The sequence below is a fragment of the Apteryx rowi genome, unplaced genomic scaffold (genome assembly GCF_003343035.1).
Source record: "Apteryx rowi isolate R43461 unplaced genomic scaffold, aptRow1 scaffold_215, whole genome shotgun sequence".
Taxonomy (NCBI): Eukaryota; Metazoa; Chordata; class Aves; order Apterygiformes; family Apterygidae; genus Apteryx; species Apteryx rowi.
The window spans coordinates 804158-828998 of NW_020448475.1; the positions used below are offsets into that span (position 1 = coordinate 804158).

The following is a 24841-nucleotide window of genomic DNA, read 5'->3' on the forward strand; positions in this document are numbered from 1 at the left end:
GGACAAGAAGTTGATTTCAAGTTGTTCTTCAGTAATTTGTCCCCTCTTTGTTGTGGCACACTCGCAGAAAGTGAGTGCTGGCGGAGGAGCTGCCCCCCGCCTCCCCCCGCCCCCCCGGCAGCGCTTTTCGCCGTGACTTCACTGTCCTTGGCTTGGGCGGCTGGCTGATTGGCTGGAAGGGATTCAACACATGCCGGGCAAAAGCTTTGTCTGAGTTGAAGTGAAGTTGCACAGATTTTAGACTGGAGTCAGCAATCAAGGGTGTTTAGTCTGCCGATGAGCAGGGAGAGGGGAAGAGGATCTCTGCAAAGATACACTGCAGATTCCGCTGGCACCCGGCAATAAATGGATACTAACTGCTGAAGAGGAAAACACTGATGTGACAAATTGCATCCTGGAAGAGGAGCAGGGAATCTAATGAGAAAGCTTGGATTGCATACAGATTGTACCTGGATGTCCTGGCACGGTGTGTATAAAAAAGTTTTCTGATCTAGTAAGATATTAATACTCGGTTGATTATAAAAGACATTTTCAAGTTTTTAAGGACCAAATGTGTGCTGGCTTTAAGGTGCCGAAGGAAGCTGAAATAATTGCTTTTTAACTTGCTTGGAGTAATGAATTGCGAAAACTTACAAATGCACCAAATCAGCAGTAAAATGCACTTTATATTCATTTTTGCACTGATGATAGTATCTTTCAATAAGGCTGTGCTGGGCAAGAATTTGAAATACAGGATTTATGAGGAGCAGAGAGTTGGATCGGTAATTGCAAGACTATCAGAGGATGTAGCTGATGTTTTATTAAAGATGCCTAACCCTTCCTCAGTTCGTTTTCGAGCCATGCAGAGGGGGAATTCGCCCTTGCTTGTAGTCCGTGAAGATAATGGAGAGATCAGCATAGGAGCTAAAATTGACCGGGAACAACTCTGCCAGAAAAACTTAAACTGCTCCATAGAGTTTGATGTGATCACTCTGCCCACTGAACATCTGCAGCTTTTCCATGTTGAAGTTGAAGTGCTGGATATTAATGACAACTCTCCCCAGTTTTCCAGAGCTCTTATCCCTATTGAAATATCAGAGAGTGCAGCTGTAGGAACCCGGATCCCTTTGGACAGTGCTTTTGATCCTGATGTAGGGGACAATTCCCTTCACACTTACTCCCTTTCTGCAAATGATTTTTTTAGTATTGAAGTGAAAATGAGGACTGACGGGGCGAAGTATGCAGAGCTCATTGTGGTTAGAGAACTGGACCGCGAGTTGAAGTCAAGTTACGAACTCCAACTCACTGCCTCAGATAAAGGGGTGCCTCAGAGGTCTGGCTCATCCATCCTGAAAATAAGCATTTCTGATTCCAATGACAACAGCCCTGTTTTTGAGCAGCAGTCATATATAATTCAACTCTTAGAAAATTCACCAGTTGGGACTTTGCTCATAGACCTCAATGCTACTGATCCAGATGAGGGCGCTAATGGTAAAGTTGTGTACTCTTTTAGTAGTCATGTGTCTTCCAAAATTATAGAGACTTTTAAAATAGACTTAGAAAAAGGACATCTGACCCTCCTGAAACAAGTGGACTATGAAACAACCAAATCCTATGAAATTGATGCTCAGGCTCAAGATTTGGGGCCAAATTCCATTCCAGCTCACTGCAAAATTATAATTAAAATTGTGGATGTGAATGACAACAGACCTGAAATTAACTTAAACTTGATGTCCCCAGAGAAAGAAGAGATCGCTTACATTTCTGAAGGGTCACCCCTGGACACTTTTGTTGCCCTAGTCAGAGTGCAGGACAAGGACTCTGGAGTGAATGGAGAGATAGTTTGCAAGCTCCATGGGCATGGCCACTTTAAACTTCAAAAGACTTATGAAAATAATTATTTAATCTTGACTAATGCCACTCTAGATAGAGAAAAGAGATCTGAATACAGCTTGACTGTAATAGCAGAGGACAAGGGAATGCCAAGTCTCTCCACAGTAAAACACTTTACTGTCCAAATCAGTGATGAAAATGACAACCCGCCCCGCTTCCAGACAAACAGATATGAAGTTGTTATCTTAGAAAATAACTCTCCGGGAGCATACATCACATCAGTCACAGCCATGGACCCAGATCTAGGGGACAATGGGCAGGTGACCTACACTATTTTGGAGAGCTATATTTTGGGAAGTTCTATAACCACCTACGTGACAATCGATCCCTCCAATGGGGCGATCTATGCCCTGAGAACCTTTGATCATGAAGAAGTAAATCAAATTGCCTTTATGGTTCAAGCCAGGGATGGAGGGAGTCAGCAACTTGTTAGTAATACCACGGTTGTACTAACCATCATTGACGAAAATGACAACGCTCCTGTCATTGTGGGCCCAGTGCTACGCAACAGCACAGCAGAAATCTCAATCCCRAAAGACGCTGGAATTGGTTTTCTTGTCACCAGAATAAGGGCTACGGATAGAGACTCTGGTATGAACTCTGAACTCAGCTGCTCCATAGCAGCCGACAATGAAAACAACATCTTTGTGATGGATCCCAAAACTTGTGACATCTCTATCAATGTTAGTGTAGAATCAGTTCCAGCAAAACAATGGGAGTTTTTTGTGATAGTCCAGGATAAAGGCAGTCCTCAACTTAGTACTAAAGCCCTTCTGAAATGTACAGTTTTTGAGTATGTTTATTCATTTTCAAGCACAGAAGCTACTTTGGTTAGCCAACCCTTCCTGGATGTCTCTATGATAACAATTATATCCTTAGGATCAATCTGCGCCGTGTTGTTGGTCATTATGGTTATCTTTGCTACAAGATGTAATCGAGAGAAAAAAGATACCAGGTCCTACAACTGTCGTGTGGCAGAATCAACCTACCAGCACCACCCCAAACGACCTTCAAGACAGATCCACAAAGGGGACATCACGTTGGTGCCCACCATTAATGGCACTTTACCCATCAGATCTCACCACAGAGCTTCTCCGTCATCCTCTCCAACCCTGGAAAGGGGACAAATGAGCAGCCGGCAGAGCCACCACAGCCACCAATCGCTCAACAGCCTGGTGACAATCTCCTCAAACCACGTGCCCGAGAATTTCTCGCTGGAACTTACCCATGCCACTCCTGCTGTGGAGGTAAGGTCCACATCACCCCTTGCACCTTGGGCCACTCGTACGCTCACTGCGGAGTGTGGGGTATTCTGCATGCAAGCTGTGAGGGCAGGAGGCAATGAGATCTCTGTCCAGTGAAATGCATCATGGATTTCCCTTTAGATGTCACAGCATTACAGTTTTACTCCAGTGTCAACTGAATCCATTGCCACAGGGAACAGGATTAAATCTATTATTGATAGCATTATTCCTTCATTCTCCCCTGTAAGGCTGAAAAAATGGAGTTTAAGATACGCAGTATTCTACTCTGGTTTACTAATCTTTCTCTTTCTTTCTTCCTTTCCTTCCCTTTCTCTCTGTGTAGCTCTGTTTAAGAAAGCATGCCAGAGTATCTATATGTAGAGAGAACAGAGGAAATTCTCTCATTAATGGGGATTAAGAAATCTAAAAAGTTAAACACTAACACGGTTTAACTATATGATCATAGTGTATCTGATATATGCACACAGTATCTTAAATTTTGAAACCATCCATTTAAATTTTTACTACAAATTCTATTTAATAGCTTAAATGAGATGTGTCCCAGTGACTCTTTGCATGTAGTTTAATGAAATTTTGTTTCTAGGATCCTGAAATGGCAAAGGGTCACTTTTAATCTATTACAGCAAAACAGAACTCCACCCCTGTTCAATTACTTGTTTTACTTGTCAATGAATTAATTACTGTGAGTTCAGCAGCTAATGAAGAGCAGTGCATTTCCTCATTGCAAAATGTCTTCAGATGTTTTCTGTGGCAGACACTATACTGAAAAATAGTTTGCTGTACTGCATTATGTACAGGAATCCGATTTAATTGAATTTTAAAGGAAAAAAAAACCCTGAGAATTAAATTACTATAGTGGTTGTAAAACCACCAGGAAATTGAGCCTTTATTTCAAGGAATCAGTCTTTTCACCTTTTCTTTAGCAGGTTTCTCAGCTTCTCTCGATGCTTCACCAGGGCCAGTATCAACCAAGACCAAGTTTTCGAGGAAACAAATATTCCAGAAGCTACAGGTAAGGATTTGGACTATTCTGATAAATGTGTATGTATGTGTGTGTGTATATATATATATATATATCAGAAAATACAGGTATGTATTTCTTAATCAAGGTGGAATATAATGTACATGAGATAATTTAATTCATCCCTCACCACAATTCTCTTTACAGGTATGCCCTACAAGACATGGATAAGTTCAGCTTGAAAGACAGCGGCCGAGGTGACAGTGAAGCTGGAGACAGTGATTATGATTTGGGTAGAGAGTCTCCAATCGACAGACTTCTTGGAGAAGGATTCAGTGACCTTTTCCTTACAGATGGGAGAATTCCTGCAGGTAAGAGCACAATGGAAGCTGCACAGTTTATTTACAGTGCTGCCTGGCTGTCACCTTGATAAAGCTACTACTGAGAAAGCAAAAATTCTTTAGCTTTCAAGTCTTGTGTTTCCTCCACTTCATGATATATATACTGAGCTGAAACCTTCACATATCTAGTAAAATAAAGACTCGGAGACAATTGAAAATCTGCCTGGAGCAGTGCCTACCTATTTTCTGCAATTATTCACATCATCATGAGCTGGCTCCAAATCTCCCCAAAAAGCATCATCTGCTCTATGTCCTCAGATTTTTAATGACTGGGTGGATGTTTTTGCAAAGCCAGAGAGTTGTGGTTTGTTAAAAATACACTGAACTGTAATTTGGGAGATACATTTCCCATAATGGGTTTGATCCGTAGGACTTCCAGAGTTCAAAAATGGATTATGGAGGTGGTCTCAAAATATGGATGGGAGAAGAGAGAGATGCATCTTTTTTCCCACTGAAAGATGAATTTGAATGGCAATGGAAAGATCTTAATATGTGCTGGATTTTAAATCCTGCAACCCTAATTCCTAGAAGAAAAAGCTTAAGAAAAGCGGTTCAGCTGTAGAGGACAGAGAAGAGAAAAGCTTAGAAAAGGATGAGTGAAAGGAAGATAAATAAATACACACATGTACATATTCATGTGTATTAAGTACCATTTTTAAATTCAAGCCCAGTTATACGCTGAGTAAAAGAAGTGATGGGAAATCATGCTAGGTACAAATATGAGAATTTTCTAATGATTTTAATAATTATACCACCTCTGATTGTACCCTAGATTTTGAACCCATTTCAAATCAGGTTTAATTCTATCTATAACTGACAGGGCCAGATAATTTCCATCCAGTTTAAGGCTACAGCAAGACTGATTAATAATTATAAAGTCCTTTGCAGATACAGGGGCATATTGCTTTGTAGCATGGTATAGAATATGCTCCTTCCCGCAGTGCCATCCCATGCGCTGCCCAGAGCGGGCTGGAGCCTTGCAGCTCCTTCCCTCTGTTGCCACAGGAAATACCAGCGGAGGTGATTGTACTTGGCCTTGGTGGGAGAGGGTTACATGCAGAAATATGCTGTAATCCTCCATTTTCTTGTTACACCCGGCAGGGGTAAACCCCAAAAGTGAAATCTGTTCTTCTTACACACATTTACATTTAAACATTTAAAATTTCTTTGTATGTTTTCTCCAGGCCATCTTGTACCACCTATCCAGGCATTCAGATGTCTCCTCTGGCTAGTTTTGAGTACCCAATGTTTTTAAAACCAAAGGCCTTCAAAAGTTATTACTTTTTTCAAAATCTTTAACCGAAGTCTGAAGTTCTAATGTAATTTTTAGCCTTTTCTCCCCCCATTCCTTCTACTCATTGCTCTGCCATGTAGCGTGAGACACGTCTCATTCTCTCCTGTGGTTAGCAAAGCAGGGAGGGCTCTGCTCTAACTCTCCGTTGCCAGGGGAACTTAAGTGCAATGGTGTTTGCACTGGCACCCGTCCCCCGCAGCTGCYGGGGAATAGCTGTCCCCTTCCCGGTGGGCAGCGCTGGGGCTGCCAGGAAGAGGGAGTGGTTACCCTCTTGGTTAGCTGAAACGCCCATTAAGCTCTTACAATTAGCTCTCTAAATTTGAAACCAAAGGGTAGAATTTCCAAAAGTGCCCAGCCTTAGCCTAACTCTCATCTAATTCAAATGAAGGAAAACTCCTGCTGAGTGCAGGTGGAACTCAGTTTAGCTAGCAAGAGGTGCTTTTAATCTCACACAGATGTCCATTTACTGCTATGCACGGTATTAATCTATCCGATAAGTGCACTGAACCCATTCAGATAAGGCACAAACTGATCTGAACCCCCACTGCAATCTAAACAAGTAAAAAGAAAAAGAAAACTTTCATGGAAGTTTCCTGGTTTCCATTTTGAAATGTTTCTGCACTGTCAGTCTGCACGGAGGCAAAACACTGTGAGAAGGTCCTTTCGATTAGTCCTGTTAAGCTGSAACTAGAATGGAACAGAGCCAGTCCCTCAATACTTCCAAAAGGACATGGTCAGAAAGTTCAATAACTGTCCTTGAAAGACTTATTTCTATCGCTTTTAACCTTYACCATTAAGTTTTAAGTTCTGCAAAAAAAAATTGCTCTTGTGCGTTTGTATTTTTTATTACTGATTCGAGGACAGACAGTGCCACTATTCATGGTCTTTTGATCTTATGTTCAGGAGTGTCAGTAYTATTTTATATCAAAACGAATCCTGATAACATCATTGGCAAAATTCACATTAATTTAAATGAGACAATCCTTAATACTAATGCAAAGCTAGACCATTGAAAGTCCTCCATTAATTTACAGGAGTCTTCTTAATTAGAAGACTAATCCTAGCCTCTTGGGATGAGTTGAGAGTTGGTCCAAGCACAGCAGATCAACTTCTTCTTTCTTCTGTCTTTTGTCTTTTCTAACTCTTCAGCATTTCCTGTAAAATAGCACGTGTGCTTTTCATACATGGGAACAAAGCACTTTAAAGCATTGCAGTCACTTATACTGAAACTTCAACCACTGATATTTTCTAGGCTGCTTTTTTGCTTGAAGCTCACTGATCAGCAGGTCATTTGCAATACCTGGTGCAATATCCAGCCTGCAGCCTAAACCTATGTTCTTGAAGAAATTCATACTCTCTCATGTAAGAAACAGAGAAAGTAAAAAMCCAGAGGAATGTAAATGGCATTAGAAAACCAAACAGYATGATAGGCTGTGTAAAGTACAGAGATAAATAATGCTGACAGTATTGGAGTATCACTTTATCAATCATTGCTACAGTCTAAGCTGAAATATTCTGTTCAGTTCTGCTTACTCCAGTGCAAAAGCAATTTTTGATAAGCTGAGTGGATCCAGAGCCAGTTGAGAAAACTGGGAGAACTTAGAGGACATGGCTGCAAACATTTAGTTTTAAAAGTGACATTTCATAGATATACAAAATATAAAGAGATGAAAGCAAAAAACTCTATTCTGTGTGGCATAATCTAACCATTGATTGATAGGGCATCAGGAAAAAAGTTTCCTATGGTCAAAATATACATGACGCAAAGAGTTTGACATTTCCGAAAACCTTCTTTTTGGAGCTCAAGTCACTGATACTATTTTTCCCCCAGGATTTATATGTTTATCTTCTACCTTATTTAAAAGATCATATTGCTTTCTTATATTTTGTGTATTTAACATTCTTATTTTTTGACAACACTGGGAAACAAAAATACATTTAGATCCAGGCCATTTGCATTTGCCATCTTCATGCACAGAGAAAGTGAATCCAAACACCAGATTTGATCATCTCTGATCTTCGGAGAAGTTCAGTCTTAGTCAGCCTTGTGCTTTAGTCCCTGTGAATATAAACAATATCTATAACAGAAGGGGAATGTTTACTCTGGTCTTTTCTCCATTGCAGCAATGCGGTTGTGCACAGAGGAATGCAGAGTCCTGGGGCACTCGGATCAGTGCTGGATGCCGCCGCTGCCCTCACCCTCTTCTGATTACAGACGTAACATGTTTATTCCTGGGGAGGAATTTCAGTCACCGCAGCAGCAGCAGCAGCTGCAGCAGCAGCAGCTGCAGCAGCAACAGCAACATCAGGGCCTTGAGGAGGATTCACAGCCTGCTGATGCCAGTGAAAAGAAAAAGAGTTTTTCAACGTTTGGTAAAGACCGTCAGAGTGAGGAGGAGTCAGGGGACACCTGTACCTCTTCTCTCCTCTCTGAAATGAGCAGCGTCTTCCAGCGCCTGTTGCCTCCCTCGCTAGATGCCTACACAGAGTGCAACGAAATGGATCGCTCAAACTCGTTGGAGCGCAGGAAGGGACATTTGCCAGCCAAGACTGTAAATTATCCACAGGGGGTGGCAGCCTGGGCAGCCAGTACACATTTCCAAAACCCTGCCAACAACAATGGGCCCACTCTGGGGACTCACTCGGGTGCACAACCTTCCTCTAAGTGGCTGCCAGCCATGGAGGAAATCCCAGAGAATTACGAAGAAGATGATTTTGACAATGTGCTCAACCACCTCAGTGATGGTAAACATGAACTCATGGATGCCAGTGAGCTGGTGGCAGAAATAAACAAGCTGCTGCAAGATGTCCGGCAGAACTAGGTGTTTCAAAAACCTATTTTCCATATTTATGGAAAACTGAAAGGGAAAAAAAATAAAAACAAAAAACAGACTGAAGAGAACTGGCATTGCCAATTAGTTGCATTTATCATAAATGTGTCTGTGTATGTTGAATATTAAAATACTGTATTTTCATATGTACACAATGCAAGTGTGATTATCTTTATCTGTATTTTAAAAATACATTTGTACCTTATATTTATGTGTAATTTAACAAATAAATTTTATTTTTGTACACCCACAGCAGGCATGTTTTCCTAAATGTATATAGATGGTACCATCCTTGTCAAACATCCAACATTCTTGTCACACATGTAAAAAAAAAAACAAAAAAGAGGGTATTGCTTTCCAGTATTATTTCTTTTAAGTTTCAAATGTCACAAAAACAAATTCAAACCACTGAAACATTATTCAAACATTAATTTCAATAACTGATCCAACACCTTGTTGCAATGTTTCATTCTTATAATAAAGAGTCGTCAACTCCCTAAAAAGCCTAAAATGTCCTTTTTATTTTGATGTTGAGTCATTTTCCCATTTAGTTAATGGATTAACTAAAGGCAGGGACCTTCCTCTGTTTTACAAATAAACTTTTGCCCGAGTGGACAAATCACGAAATTCAGTGATGAAACTTCCAATATTATCAGTACAAATAAAGGTAAATTTGTTCTACCATCATTGTACCACAAAACCAGTTGAAGTGGGAGGTGTATACTTGAAAAAAATAAAAACAGCATTTCTGACCTCGAGCTGAATTCTTGCCCTATGTAAACATAAAATTGCAATTGATTGTTTTATCTATGTAAACGACACCAAAATTAAACTACTGTTGCATCTCCCAGGAAAGTAGTAGATTACAGCTATATTTGGCCTCTGTTGTAAGTGTGTCTGTGTTGTATTTGCAATGTAGTATAGAAAWGCTTCAACTTCCTAGAAAAGCACTATCTTGCTTTAAACCAGCAGGATTTACCTGCAACCTGCAGCTTCATTACCTCTTGCTGAATCCTGCACTTCCAAAGCAAGGCTTCTAGTACTGAAGCCAGTGAAAACTCAGTAATTTATACTGCAGTGCCATCGCTTCTGGGGGTGAGCTAGCTRTGACTGCTTGGGTAATAGTCGGAGTCAGTCTGGTCCCTTTAATTCCTTTTCTGGAAGTCCTTTTGGAAAACATTTTTGGTTAACCTGTCATACATAGGAAGGTTTTTGTTAACAGTAAACAAACTGATTTTACATTTGAGAAACATGGGAGGATTCCTGATCCTCATTTCAGGAAAGTGCTAAGTTAGTAAGAGCTGGGCTAGAAAACTGGGATGTCAGGCTTTCATTCAGAGCTACAGATGCATATTCTTTATAAGGTATATTTTTTTACCAGAAGTATGAAAAACTGTTGAAATAGTCCCAATGAACCTGGATGTAAAAACTAGCAGGTGCCTTTATTCTGGAGAATTGCACATGTAATGTACCCTATAAAATATTTTTTAATGATACGAAACAGAAAATTCCTGTTTAATATTACCTAAAAATACCCCCAACTGTCAAAAGAACACCATTAAGGTTGCAAAATCAAGCATTTGGAAATCAGGAAATGCCAGAATTCAGTTGTCTGCATAAGCTTTATTTGTTTGGTGTGTGCATAAGGAAACTTTAATTTCAGTACTGCTTCACAGTGCCTTTGCTGTAGCTAAGAACAGACACTTGTTGACACCTGAATAATGGAGAAATTCGGGACTTGTCTGTACTTCAGCAGTTTGTAAGTAGAGTTATGCTGGTTTGAAGTATCAAGATATCAAATCTCTAACCAAGTATCTATATTGGCAGAAATCATAACGCAGCTGAAACTATCAAAATGTCATTTTGTCAATATGACTTAAACATTTCAGGCAACTGGCTAAGTCTGCACAGGTAAAAGAAGGCTCTCTAACAGTAAAAGCTGATTTGAGAGACTTGCTACAGCACCTTTGAAATGTCAGCAAGACCTCAGCCTCATTGAACCTTCTGCAATTACTGAAGGGAAAAAGTTGTAACATCTCTTTCCTTAAAAATTTGAAGATTTCTTCTCTGTTTTCCCCTTCCTTCCCCCGAACCTTTCCCAGGTCCGTTGTCTGTGAACCAGAGCCAGCCTGCTGAGAGCCAACTTCTCTCTGTCCCAATCCAGCTCCTAATCGTTTCCACCCCTCAGCAGCAGCAGCAGGTTTCCACCCGCTGCCACCTCTGCCACCGCCGCCGCCGCCGCCGCCGCCTCCTCCGCCTCCTCCTCCTCCTCCTCCTCCCAACAGCTGGCCCACAGACCTCCTTGCTCTGTACTTGCTCAGGCCCTGAGGGCACCCGTGAGCCTTGACAGCCTTGACTAGCCTCACCTGGGACCTCCACCCACCCCTACCCCTGGGCCCAGGAGCTCATTTAAGCTCAGCCTGGGGCCTGCAGCCCCTTTTCCAGCTATGCTGAAGTTGTGCCAGCCTCCTCCTCTGCCTGGATGGACYCTGGATCTACTTCATAGCCTTGCCTTCAGCCCTGCCTCGCTGCATCAGTGCCTGGCTCTGCCCGCTGCATTCAGGTACTGCACCGCTTGGCCGGTGAGGTCTGGCCTGTGCTGGGTCGCCCTCGGCTGCTGGCTCGTCGCCCACGCGGAGCAGCCCTGCTCTCGCTGCACCCTGGCAGTGTCTTTTGCCCCCATCTTCGTTCCTATCTCCTRTTTCCTGGTCAGCAAGCACAAGTTGACTCTGATACCAGTTTGGATGCTTTAACAGTCCTRTCAAACCCTAAAATCCCCAAGGGCATGACTTCCTTCTTAGCTCACTGATTTCTGTATCCCACCTCAGCTCCTGCTTTCTCTTTCCCTCTTCCTTTCATCACTATCCAGTTTTAGTCCTATCCTCCAAGTTCCCTCACATTCCTCCCTCATCCTCCTCTTTCCTGGGACTTCTCTCCGATTCTACTTCCCTTAAGTCAGTCTCACCTGTGTATTGATCCTGCATGGTCCATGACCATACTTCTATGTTTGCTAAGTACTTAGAGTGCCAGCAACATTGTCTGTTACTGAAATTCCCTGTTTCCCAGATTAGTTTGAGTTGCTTTAGAGGAGAAGGGAGGGGAAAAAAAACCACAAAGAGCTGTCTCCTGTTTGGCTAGGATTAGAAAGTTAACATAATATCTAAACTGAACAGGGATCCCTAGGAAGCTATGGTATATGTACCTTTCCTTTCAAGAATGCCAGCTGTTACACAAAGGAGTGTGATTGTGCCTCCAAGTTCATCCCTGGGTCAGACTCTGTCTTCACCTAGACCTTGTCCCACAGTATTCTGTAATATAGTTTATACGAATAAAAAGGAAGTGATAACATTTTAACCTCAATCAATAAAACAATAATTAGCGATCCTACAGCACTTTACATCCTCAAAGCTGTATAAACATAAATGATTGAGCACTTAAACCCAAACATTTTCTGGGATCAATTAACCTACTGCTGAAAAAAAGCCTGTCTGGAGTGAAGCACAGGAAGAGTTTAAACCAAACTGTAAAAACTGTATACAGCAGACACAATAAGGAATAATTTTCATTTTTAAGTTTAAGCATTATTTAAAACTCAGGGGAGATACAGTCAGAAATGGATAATAACCCAAACTGAAATTTGGCCAGTGCACACATTCCACCACCACTTACATAGATACTACTATGGGCAGTTCAGTGAGAAATGGCCATGCAAACTGTTTTACAGGTTACATKAAGCACTTAAACCAAAGTCATGGTGATGCCTTAATACTGATCCAAGAGAAGAAAGTGCCGCATAACAAATCAACAGCAKCTCCTTACACAAAACCCAGATATTCCCTCCAGGACTCTTATCCCTGTAATGACCACACACGATGAATGCCAGGTATCTTCCACAAGATTACAAAGTCGCAGAAGAAAGCTGTATGACTCTAGACAGATTTACCTTCCTAATTTTGTGAAGAAAAACAATTTAAAGCAGGCTAAGGGACAGATKTACAAAATTTTAGATTACCATAAGCTCATGTAACATTATCATCTGAATACTAAACACAGCATCTCAAAATACGGACCTTTACTCATTGACAAAGTCACTTTCTATGACTTATAGTCACAGACTTGCTTATGACTCATGACATATAGGTCACTGGCTGTATATGTTCCAATGTAAACACTATATAGATTTCTCTAGATGTGAAAATACCTATGCCTGGCCATGCCGAAATCTGTCCTGGCCTGAGCACCTGACCACTGGGGCTAGTGAGCCATTGCCTGACTTGCTCAAAGGTCTCAGTGTTGCAGAGGTTTGGCTGTCTGAACACAGCAATAAAACTGGACTCAGAAGACATGGGAATAGGAAGAAGAGGGTTGCACTGGACAGGCCTTGGCAATCGACTGTCTTCCCTTCCAGGTGATTACCCTAAATTCTYATTCTGTTTCTTTTTTCTCTGTGGCTGAAAACATTTAGTTTAAACACTAACAAAGAAAAYGGCATCAATAGCAAGAACTGAAATGGTATGGTAGGCTATTGTATTGTATTTGTATGGTAGTTTGGACAAGGAGTTGAAGCTTCCTGAGAAAAGGGATTTGGAACTGGGGTTTCTCACAGCTCTGGCAGTGGTTTAAAAAACAACAAAACAGAAAAACCGCTATCTTATCCTATACTTATGTTTTGTGAGAAAGAATTGTCATCAGCTCTTTCCCTGAAGAGATGGTTGATCACTGTGGTGTGTTGTTTTTTTTTTCCTTGGGGGGGGGGGGGTGTTTTGTTTTTTGTTTTTTAAATACCAGACAGCATAGATTTCAAAACAGCTTTAACCTAGGTTCAGGATGCTGCTCCCTCCTACCGTCCCTGTGCACACCTGCCCTTACTCCTTCTGCCACTGCTGCTATAATGAAGATATTTTGAAACAAGTCAAGGAGCTGATCTGGCTGAAAGCTAATGGCTTGCTTGTGATTATGAGTGCTATGGCTATCAGAAGAGATGGGTCAGGAATATCCAGTAGCCCGGGCTTTGATTGACGTAAGCTGCTACAGAGCTGCACTCTTAGTGACTGCCCAGCGTACAGCCGCTCTATTTTGAGTACTCTTAACAAAGCAGCTACGAGAGCRTGGAGTCTAGCAGGCTGTAAAATCAGTTTTACGTGTTGGCAAAGTGTTCAGGTGACTTACTCCGATCTCTGTGCTTTATGATTTCTCTGCTAGTGACGTGCAGCCTAAAWCTGGTTCAGAAGTGGTCTATGTGGGCTAGATGGATCCTGAGTGGAGGGCAACCTTTGCCAGTAGACTGGAGGCTTAATCCATGCTTCTATCATCTGCTTCTCTTAGTGACCAGTTTAGATGCTAGATTCCCTACAAGTGCAAGATTCTTTTAGCATATTGCACAGAAAGCATGAAGTACTATAGCTTTCACTGTGCTACAAGGTACATATGTTCTTTTGTGCATTTACCCTAAAATCACTGTGAAAATTAGTATGAGATGAGGCCTAACTCCTATTTGTTGCATTCAAATAATTCCTTCGTAGTTTTGTCATAGCTTGGGGACTAAAACCTCTTTCACCCCACTGAAGCGCTGACTTTGGAAAACAACAACAACAAAAAAAAAACAGCTAGCAGCAGGGAGTAAAGGGGCTGAGGAGCCAATGCTCTCCCTGGTGGTCTACGAGAGCACTCTGCACTTAACTCCATGGAGTTGTTGCAGCAAATAAGGACAGTGATAGCTTTTGCAAATTTTTTGTGCTAAATTATTCAGTGCAAAATGGTATTTTTGAAATGCAATATTTACCCAGTTGGCAAGATTCATCTCCAGCTGGTAAGGCAGTGTCCTAGGGTCACCATGGCGATGTTAAGTAGAGACCATGAATTATTCCTTAAAAGGAAGTGTTCGTTCTGCTGTGTGAAAAATGAAACGCGCTCTCACATATGGTAGTGTGGTGGGTGGCTATAAGAACTTGGCATAACTTAGTGTCTTTATCATCTAAAAAGATAAGAAATCAGCAATGATTATATTTAGACCTCGGAAGGAGTATTCAGGCTATCCAATTATTATTATTCTGTACAGAAAAAACAGCTACGACAAGGAAAATAAGCAAAGTTTCTATGAGAGAGGTTTGTGTTTGTGCCTCCTTTTCACAGACTCCAGCTGGTCTTGAAATAAATTGGTTGCTCTCTCTATACATAAACAGATTTGCTACAAGTTTAAAAGTGCATTGCTATAAAACATCATTGAAGTGGGAAGGGATTCACGTGTGAGCCTGGAAATTGATTTTACATGTGGGGAACGGATCACAGACAGAATCTTTTTACCTAATCCTAGATGGGGAGGTAAGAGAGGCTGATTGCTAAAGTCCTGGAAAAACGCAACTGTAAGAATCTTGTAATCTATTTAGCTGAAGGGACTGGCTATATGGGAGAGAGTACATGAAAAAAAATCCGTTTGCAAATTAACACAATACTGAGCAGGGAGGAAAGGAACAGGCTAAAAAAAAATTTTTTTTTCCTTGTTAATTGGGCCTATGCTGCTTCAAGTAATGCCTATTACCCTCAATATCTGCAAACTGATAGGTAACCTGGTTGGCTTTTGTACAAACAATGACAAACAACCACAGCAGCTTAGCGTATCTCTGACAAAGAATGATGGACGTTTTTTATTCAAATAAAATGAAAGCATAAGCTTGGTAAATTGGTAGGCTTGAGACCACCTGGGCTTTATTTTGATCCATCTGGCTTTCTTAAATTCTTAAGACAATTGAGTCACATAACTAAAAAGAACATACCGATTTGTGTCCAGATTAGAAAAATTATCATCTTTTCAAAATATCATTGGATGATATGAAAATCCTTAGACGTCCTCAGGTTTGGATGCTTGGTTTTTGTTCTGGAAGCTTAAGTCTGACCTTTTAAAACAGGCCGTGCTGTAATTGAAACTTTTGGCATAAATCTTTCAGAAAGATAATATGATTCAGACAGGCATTATAGTTTTAGTGGTGCAATAGCTGAATGGGATTTGAGCTACATTAAGAGATCAAGCCAGACTACCACAATGGTGCCTTATGATCTTAAAAATATGTTAAAAAAGCCCACAATTGTAGATGTGTATATTGAAGAGCAATCAGAATTCAAGTCTCTCCAATGGATCTTCTCTCGCTTATTGTACTCACTTAGAAAGCAAAGTATACGCTATATGTGTTTGAGTGCATAACTTTGTATGGGAAATAGCAAAGCCATTTATCATTAAAAAGTGATTTGTAAACAACTGAAAACTCAATGGCTTTCTGCCAGCATGGGTGGACAGCAGTAGTGCATTTTGACGCTGTGTATTACTCAACACAGATTTCTTCAACATCATTTACAAAAGTCAACAGCAAAATATTCATAGATAATATATACTGCAGTTCAAGTTAACTGTGCRGAGTGACAGTGAAGATTTGTCAGCATATGTAGTTCTGCATTTTTGCATATATTAAATTACCTCATTCCTTCACACCTAAGGAAAACTGCTTTATGTAGCAGATATGTACATTTCATTCACTGCAATCTTAATAGATTTGGCAAAAGAAAGCATATACTAAAAATGTGTCAGCAAGGAGCTAATGCAATTATTTGGCAATTAAACTAGAGCGCAACTTCAAAAATTAAAATATAAAGCACAGSCCTTGAATTCATATAGACTTTACTCATAGACTGCTGTATAAAATGGGGAAAAAAAGGAAAAAAACAAAGCCTTATTTAGATCATCTTCATGTGAGTGACTGCACACATTATGGGGTTGCGGTAAAAATTGTTCTTATGGTGTAATTTCTGAGAAATATACGTATTCAAATATAGAATAACAATGTATATGCGGAACATGTTACTGTTTTGCACGTAAATTTAGTAATTGTTAGACTGAGATATAAATAGATACTGAAGGAGAGAACACATTCATACATATTGTTAATACTTCCCTTTGGGTTGAGCACAAGCCAGGGTGGACACATAAGCTTTACTTGAAAGACCAAAGGTCAGACATTATGACTAACAATTTGTGTAAGTTTTTCCATGTTTACGGTTATTTCATCTGCTTACACCCTATCTTTGGGTATCTTTGCCTTGACTAAAGGAACTGCTGAAAGACGGTTATGCTAAGAGTACAGTAAGTCTTTTATGGTAGCATTTCATTAGAAATGAAACTGAAATAGAGCAGCAAACCATGTATCATTAGTATGAACTTTTGTTTAATTTAATTTATTTAATTTAGTGTGAAAGAAWTAAGAATAGATACCACTTCCCTGAAACTTGGGGGAAGCCTCCCAGAAGACATTGCTGTTACTTTAACAACTTTTAAAAAAGAGCAAATAGAAGGTATGTATTCTCTTCTGCTTTCCCGGCTGGCCAGGTAGCAAACAGCGCGCTTCTGGAGAGAGCCCAGCTTGCAACGTAGGGAGTGAAGAGTGGTGTGGGGAAGAGGAGATTTGCCTTTTTATTTTTTTATTTTTTGAGTGCATTGTCCTCAGCAATGGTCTTTTTTACTGAAAGCAGCAACATTATTATTATCTCTCTACRGAGTCAATAGGCAATAAATGAAAGCCTGTCTGACTTCAGAAATGAAAATTGATTCCTTCAGTTTAGAGACAGCTTGTGTTCTCTGCATCCTCTTGGAACCTGCGCACACAGAAACCCCTGCCAAAACTCAGATGCTGCAAAAGTATCAGAAACAGCGCTCATAAACATCAACGGGAGGTAAACGCAAGCAAACRTGGGTGCAAAAGGGTAGTGTCCATTAGGTCGTGCTGGGGCAAATCTGGAACGAGASAGGAATGTCACCCCGATGGAAGGTGCATGAGAAAATATTTCAGCCCTAGTTTTTCTCTTGAGAATTGTCATGTAGTATTTTCCCAGGCAGTTTAAAGAAGAGTTACTTACTGTACATTACAAACAGTTGGAAAAGTATCTTTGGACAATTCAGTTAAATGTGGAGCCTGGGACTCATTGTGTGAGACTGGTGAAATAAGTAAAATATGATAGATTACCTCTGTAGAACATCAGCAGCACTGTTCTATGCTTAATAGTATTATGCATTTCAATGGTATCTTCTCCTAAATCTTTCTTTGAAGAAATGATCCCTGAAAAGAGAAATAAGGCAGAGTATGTTGAAATATCTTACTATATCCATAAAACATGACCATTTTTTGTGAGGGGTGTTGGCAACAACATAATTATCCTTCCTTCTTTACCTCATAGCTTAGAATACTAATTTCAAGAGAGATTATGAATCAGAAAGAAATTCCGATTCTACCACTGCAGGAACCAATTCTCCYGTTTTATCCCACCTACCTAGGGATCACCGTCTGTTTCTGCTTCTTGCTGCTCCCAGCGTTCTTCTCCGTAGAATTCCCCAGTGAACTATTCTGCAGCCCCTGAGACTTCAGTCACGTTGGGAAACTCTCAGATAAGCCCTTAGTAAAATATGTAATTTAGTACTTAATAAAATAGTTAGGAAAGTAATGTTTAGTTAGCTTACTTGGGCACAATTTTCCAGTTTCTCCTAGAGCTCCAGTATCTGTTAAAGTGCTATTCACTCCAGCAAGCACYGATCACTCAGATGAATCAATATTTATGGTTATTTAGTGTACTGGGTGAATAATAACCTAGAATATGTTATGGTTTTGCTGGGACTCAARTTTATTTTATAACACAACATGCGAATCGGCAAAATACATTGGTTCAATCTGTTCTACCAAGAGGACTCTTTGCTAAATTATTTTGAATGTGTTTTCCTGGTATGGGAATGGGGTTTGGTTGGTTTGTTTTCACTGCATTTGGAGGACACTATTGTTGAGTATGTTAAATACTGAAAATAAAATTGGAAAGACTGAGGTCCCAGGTGAATTGAATTGGCTTGGGGATAAACAAACCATGGCTGAAAATAAAAAGCATTTAAAGAGGTTTTCCTAAAGTGAATATCAATACTCTGATGAGCTAGTGGGGATGTTCTCCTCACATTACAAAARGATTTTTTTTTTTTTAGATGCAGTTACTTTAACAGACGCTCAGGGAATACAGTGCTTAAACATCTGAATGCATGGTTTAAAATAGAAATTAGACCACTGACAAAAGCTGCTTTGTAAAAAGACAACTGTATTCAACCATAGCCAAGTTCATCAGAAAATACAGCAGGTTCTTTGGCCGTGATGATCCTACACCATAAAATAAACAAGTTTCCTATAAGCCCTTCCGAAAGGGGAAGTACAGATAGTTTAATGGCTTGAACCAAAGCCCAGATGAAAAATACGGACTCTTCAAGTGACAAATGGGAAAAGATAACCAAACTGGAGCTACACAACAATATTTAATATCATCAATTTCACAAACAGTGAAAAAAATTTACAGTGTTTTAGTAAGTTTGTAAGAATTTCAGTTTTTACAGGTGAGAAAACATTCAGGCATAGGCCAGATCAAAGAACAGCTGAAAAGCAAAAGCAGGAATTAATGTGTGAACAGGCAGCCTTCTGCTCCACCTTATACAGAAAACCARGTGCGCAGTGTTATCAACAAGGAGTTATTTCAGTCAGGAGATCAACTAGTTAAGTTGTATTGAAGCAAACCTCTGTACACAGGTGCAACAAAATTTACAGAAAAGCAGTTCAAGCCAAGCTAAGCAGTGTCACCCATAATGGAATCTGCAGCAAGTTTCTCTTACGGCTTTCTGGAAAAAACACARTTACTTTTCTGCTCAAACTTATGCATTTTAATAAAGTAATTTGGTGTTRCCAAAGTTGCATTTTCCAGTGAAAKTTTTGCTCTTTACCCGAGCACAGTATACCTCAGCAGTTAGAACTCCAGGGTGGACAAACATCTAATTTTAAAAAATGTCTGTTCTGAAATTCTACTAAAACTTGAAGAAAACCACACCTTAATATCTACAAGTATTTAATTCCTGAAGGCTGGCGCTTAACTAGTTTGTTGACAGAATAGTTAAATTTTCTGCWGGATAGTTAAAATGCTTCATCATTTAAGACAATCATTTCCATTTTAAAGTATTTATCTGTACTGAAAAGGTGTATATTGGTAAAGCAGAAATTGTCTGAAGTATAAATATTTAACTTAAGTTCCAGCACAGATTTTCCCAGCTGTCAGAGGTAAACAGCACTTTGTTTTCAGCATGCTSTTATTGTATCTGTGTCTTAATTCTTTCTTTTTCTGTACTGTCTATTGAGATGCAGTTCATAGAAAATTATCTGGTTCCCTAATCTAGAAAAGTTGGCATGTTAAAAAACCCTTCTCCCATTTATAACAGTAAAAGCAAATGTTGACAGATACTGAGGATGAGGTGTCCTGGATGTCATTCAAAAAAGGCATTAAGAAAATAGTACCTGGCTTGCTCAACATGATAGCCATCTCCAAAACGTTACAGATGGAGAGTGCWTGTCTCGGGCATCAGCAAGCAAAGGGGGACGAGGCTAGAGCAGCTCAGTGTGRTGATGATGAGCAAGGGACCAAAAAAGGAGCAGTGCGTTGCTGGTCGACTTCATCCTCCTTCCACAGCTGAGTTCCTCCTTAAAGAAGGAGTGACTTCTTTGTGTGGACGCGATTAAGAGGAAAGATGGAGGTATCAGCAGCTGGTTGGGCAAGAGAAGTGCTTAGGACAGTTTGGGTCAGTTTGAGAACAGAGCACAGCTCTTTTCATAGAAGATATCTAACAAGCATCGCGGAGCAATAACATCAGCAACAGCCTTAGCAAAAATCATTGGAAGAAACTGGCTGGAGGCAGGGGGAATATTAGGGAGAAGTATTATACGTATTGCCTCTTCCCAGGTATCTTATGTTGGCCACTACTGGAGATAAGACACTGGGCTATAGGGACCTGGGTGTAATACAACATTTCTTCTGCTACTGAGGTGTTTTGTATACATACATTGCAACCCCACATTTTTTTGCCTCCTGTGTTCCTCAGTACAGTGGTCAGAAGACGCAAACCTTTACAACCTTGCAAACAGTATAAGCRACACAAAGATTTAGAGGCTGTGCTATTAGCACTTTTCTCACTGCCATCTAGCCACAAGCTATTTCCTGCACTAGTCTGGTAGAGCTATTCTGTCTTCTCATAACACTGTTTATTTAGCTGGAGGCTATCGGGTACTACAGTGATGAGTAAGAGGGATGCATGCCAATAAAATGTTTAAATTAGAAGGTAGGCTCTCAGTTTGTTTTACAATTTCRGCACATTCAAGATAGTTCTGTAAAATACAGGATATTCTAAGACTCCCAAGACTGCGAAACACAGGAAAAATGAAAGGTACAGTTATTAAAACAAAAGGGCAGAAAAAAATGGCAGAAATAAGGGACCCAAATATAGGTGCAGAGCACTTCTTTGGGTTCAGAGAGTAGCAAGGAGCTCTGCGTGGGGAGCTCATTCAGTTCCTGCAAAGCACAGCAGCATGGAAATTAGAGACAGAAAAATACTTATTAGGTTATGCAGTCCGTTTCCCCGTGCTAGCAGAGGAGGAAAGAAGTGGAAAGTGCATCTCATGTCACACTCATGTCCCCTCTGGCTATATTCAGAAACAGCATTACTAAACTCCGAGGGAAGCCGCACCCCGTCTGTCTTTGCCAGGGGAAGCTTAGCCCAAATGCAAGATTTCGGGGCTGCTCAGAGGACACTTGGAGATGGGAAAACCCTTTACGTGGGGAATCGGAGCTTTTATTGAAGTTATTGATGTAGGACTTGAACAAACGTTGCCATGATAATCTGGTTTGCTCTAAAATCTGTTCTGCATTTGTATTTATGCTCCAAAAGTTTTCCTTCAGCCACCCCTCTCTTGGAGCGCACCACGTCCGCCCTGGCGTTGGGCCTGTGAGGCCCCGAGTTCATTTGTGATAGGCAGAGAATGACACGCCAAAGAGGAGGATACTTGACAGCAATTTGGAAATTTTGCAAATATAAAAATAATGGTACTTGAGCTTTTCTGACCCTGTTGTCAGAAAACGCTAAAAGCAGTATCAGAGTTTCATTGCAAAAGGCAAAAAGTCCTGTTCACTGGGCTTAAACAGCTTCAGGCTAAAAATAACAATTTTCAACTAACTAAGGTCTCTCTCTCTCTCTCTCTCTCTCTCTCTCTTTTTTTTGTTTGCTGTTCAGTTCAGTGCTCTTTTTTTATTCTGTTTTTGAAGTTAAATTCCTATAACCGCTAACACCACAGCCGGGTCACATGGGGTAGCAATTCAAGACTGAGTAATTTTGTGAGGCTTTTTCAATCACCCAGCTAGAGGCGTAACTATGGCTGCCAGGAAAGAATCCAAGTTTGGTTTGTTTTTTTCCCTTTTTTCCCCTGCCTGTGGGATTTTGTTCAAGCAGTTGATCTGCATGTTTTTTTTTTTTTAATTATTCTTTAAATGTGTTGGCTGATTACTGAGAAGCCACCTCACTGGGCTTTGGTTCCGTTTTATTTTTTGAAAGCACACACTTTTAATTACAATCACACTCTTCCTCTTTTTGCTGCGGCTATTTGCTGGACCGCCTTTTGMAAATGCAATCCCAAGCAGTCTGTCAGACAGTTACTGTAAACAGAATGTGCCAGGCACAGTCGAATAGCGTGAAGACACTGACATTAAAACGACGAAATATTCACCCTGGCATGAGAAAGGTCTGAGCTGAACTAGATGGCATCTTAAAAGATTAATGACTTTTTTTTYTAATAGTAAAGAATTCCTACCCTTTTCTGAGACTCTGGACAGCAAATGTTTTTGCAATTGTTACCATACGGTGCCTGCAAGATCTGAGAGCCATCAGTTTGTGAAGTACGGTGGGTCTGAGCTTTGTGGTGTCAAACTGGGTATGGCCTTTGAAGTTAATAGCGGGGCAGATTTATATCAGTTAAAATAACTGGGATGAACAGATTATTACTGTATTTTTGGATTGGCTTGCCTTTGATCTCGGATACTTTTGAATGGAAAGATGGCCCAGCAGATAAGAGCATTGCTTTAGGACTTATACTCTACCACTGCTTTCCTGTATGCAGCAAGGCAAGATCCGAAAAGGGATGTGTGAGATCAGAGGTTTGTGGTTTTGGTGTCTTAATTAGTTTGTTGCTCTTTCTACAGAAACAAAAACACCCCAGTGATATGCACTTTGTTTCAAAACAGGGGGGGGAAAAAAAAAAAGAATAGCAGACCTTTTCTTGAAATCTGTCGGTGGTACCCAGGAAGCTCCTGGTCATCTCTGCAGCTGCAGGAAGCTCCACCAGTGCAGGACTCRGAGAGTAGCCGGGATGAGCCTTTCCCGGCAGGGGCACTCAGCGGAGTGGGAGGAAGAAATGCCTCCCGTCTCCGCAAGCTGCGCCCGGCTCGTAGGGGTCCACCAGCTTCCACAAAGTTAAGCTCTGTTTCCTGTGCAAGCCCATGGGCCCTGCTCAGGCCTACCCCCCATTTATCAAAACTGACATAGTTCACACTAGATCCRATAAATGAGACCTTTCTGCCTCTCTGAGGGTAAAAAAACCCCCTCTGTATCCATAGAATACAATGGTCATTAAATGTTACATGAACTGCCTGGTGGAAATGGTTATTTTATATCCGGATCAGAACTGCTGTGAAAAAGAAAACTAATATTGTGGGGTATTTTTTCTTTCCTGCTGGCTGCAGTTGGGGCTGCTTTAGAAATGCCCTGATGGAGACGGCAGGGATGGGGTCTTGGGAAAACAGGGCATGGGAAGACGTAGTCTCACAATCACATGATGATAGGCCATTAAAAATAAACTCGTATCAGCTGCTGCTTTCTCTTTATATTGTATCTATATATCTTCACTTACAACTTGGGAAATAAGGAGAAATTTCTTTGACTTGTGAAACACAAACTGGAGTTGTAAACTGTTAAATTAGAAATATCTACTGTGGTTCTTTAAGTACTAAATTTCTTTGTAGTTAAACACTCCAAGAGTATTCAACCGTAAGTTACCATACACTGATTTAATTATTTGTTATCAAATCATAAAAAGGCTGAACACGTGTGGATTTTTTCCCCCCAAAGATTGCCTACTGATTCATTACACAAACAGATGAAAAAGCAAGCAAAACCCAGCATGGACAGGCAAATATATAGATCTGAATCAGACAGTATTAAGAGTGGTGTTATACTTGTACTGCTAGAAGGACTGAAACTCACTGTCATATAAATTGGGTATTTTAAGTAAATGGAACATTAGCAGAAACTGGCAAACAAGCACCACCTAAAGTATGGCTAATATAAAAATTATTATGCATATTTTCATAAGCATTGGCACACCAAATCAGTCTCTCTTACTGAGAATTGCTTCTGAGGTGAGAGTGGCCTACATGGTAAATTTTTGTCAATTAGTGTTTTTTATGTTCAGAAATGTAAAAGTATGTAATAAAATTCAGTGAAATGCAGAAGGATTTTTTTCCACTTAAAAAAAAAAAAATTGTTCCCAATTCATCTGCTTTGAATTACAAAGAATCCTTGGAATTTTACAATATTTTGTTTCACAGATGGCAAGTAATAAGCYAGGTTTTACATTCTAACATTTTTTCAGTTAGGAAACCCTTTAAAATTACTCAAGTATATTATTTTCATATTTTAAATAACTTCTGAAATTAAAGCAGGGTAACTTCTTAGGCTGTTGATGATGCTTAATATATACCCATTAAATGCTTCCTTTTTGCTGGCAAATAAAATATAATTTTATTTCATGATTAAAAGACATATAATATGCTCTATTAAAGTATAATCAAAATGATATTTCTATGTCATGTTTTTAAAATATATTCATTGTACTGACTTTCCATTATCTATGTACTTTTCACATTAAAAATCTGTAAGCTTTCGGATATAATTATAGGCTATGGCAGTAAGTTCTACTGTTCAGTTATATATTGGATAAGAGGAATATTTGTTATCAATTTTGAAAAGCGTTAAATTATAAGAAAGACCATGTAGCAACACTTGATTTACACTCTGTTTCAACTTTTAAAAATTAAAAGGCTAGCATTCTTTAGGCAAGTCAGTATATAAATAAAAAAATTAATGTACAAATAATTAATCATTGCTAATTGAATTATTGAAAAATGATTTTCATTCATATCCTGTCTAATCTTCATAGTACTAGTTTAATCAAGTTATTGATTTATTAAAATATTTTTATTTATATCTTGTCTAATATAAATGGTACTAGTCTTCTAAATTGTGAGGGCAGTTTATGTGGTCAAGATTTAAACATTATCAA

At 39.9% G+C, this 24841-nt stretch overlaps 1 protein-coding gene across 2 annotated transcripts; it reads left to right on the forward strand.

Moving 5' to 3' along the window:
• Positions 1–614: 614 nt before the first annotated feature.
• On the forward strand, positions 615–8937 carry PCDH18 (protocadherin 18). 2 transcript variants are annotated; one of them, XM_026064384.1, is made up of 4 exons: positions 615–3119; positions 4061–4149; positions 4306–4469; positions 7918–8937. In XM_026064384.1, the coding sequence occupies exons 1-4, from the start codon at positions 615–617 to the stop codon at positions 8613–8615; spliced, it is 3456 nt and encodes a 1151-aa protein (XP_025920169.1). In that variant the 3' UTR covers positions 8616–8937. The 2 variants fall into 2 exon arrangements, with proteins under 2 accessions (XP_025920169.1, XP_025920170.1); XM_026064385.1 differs by having other exon boundaries at positions 636–3119; positions 4064–4149.
• The last annotated feature ends 15904 nt before the right edge of the window (positions 8938–24841 follow it).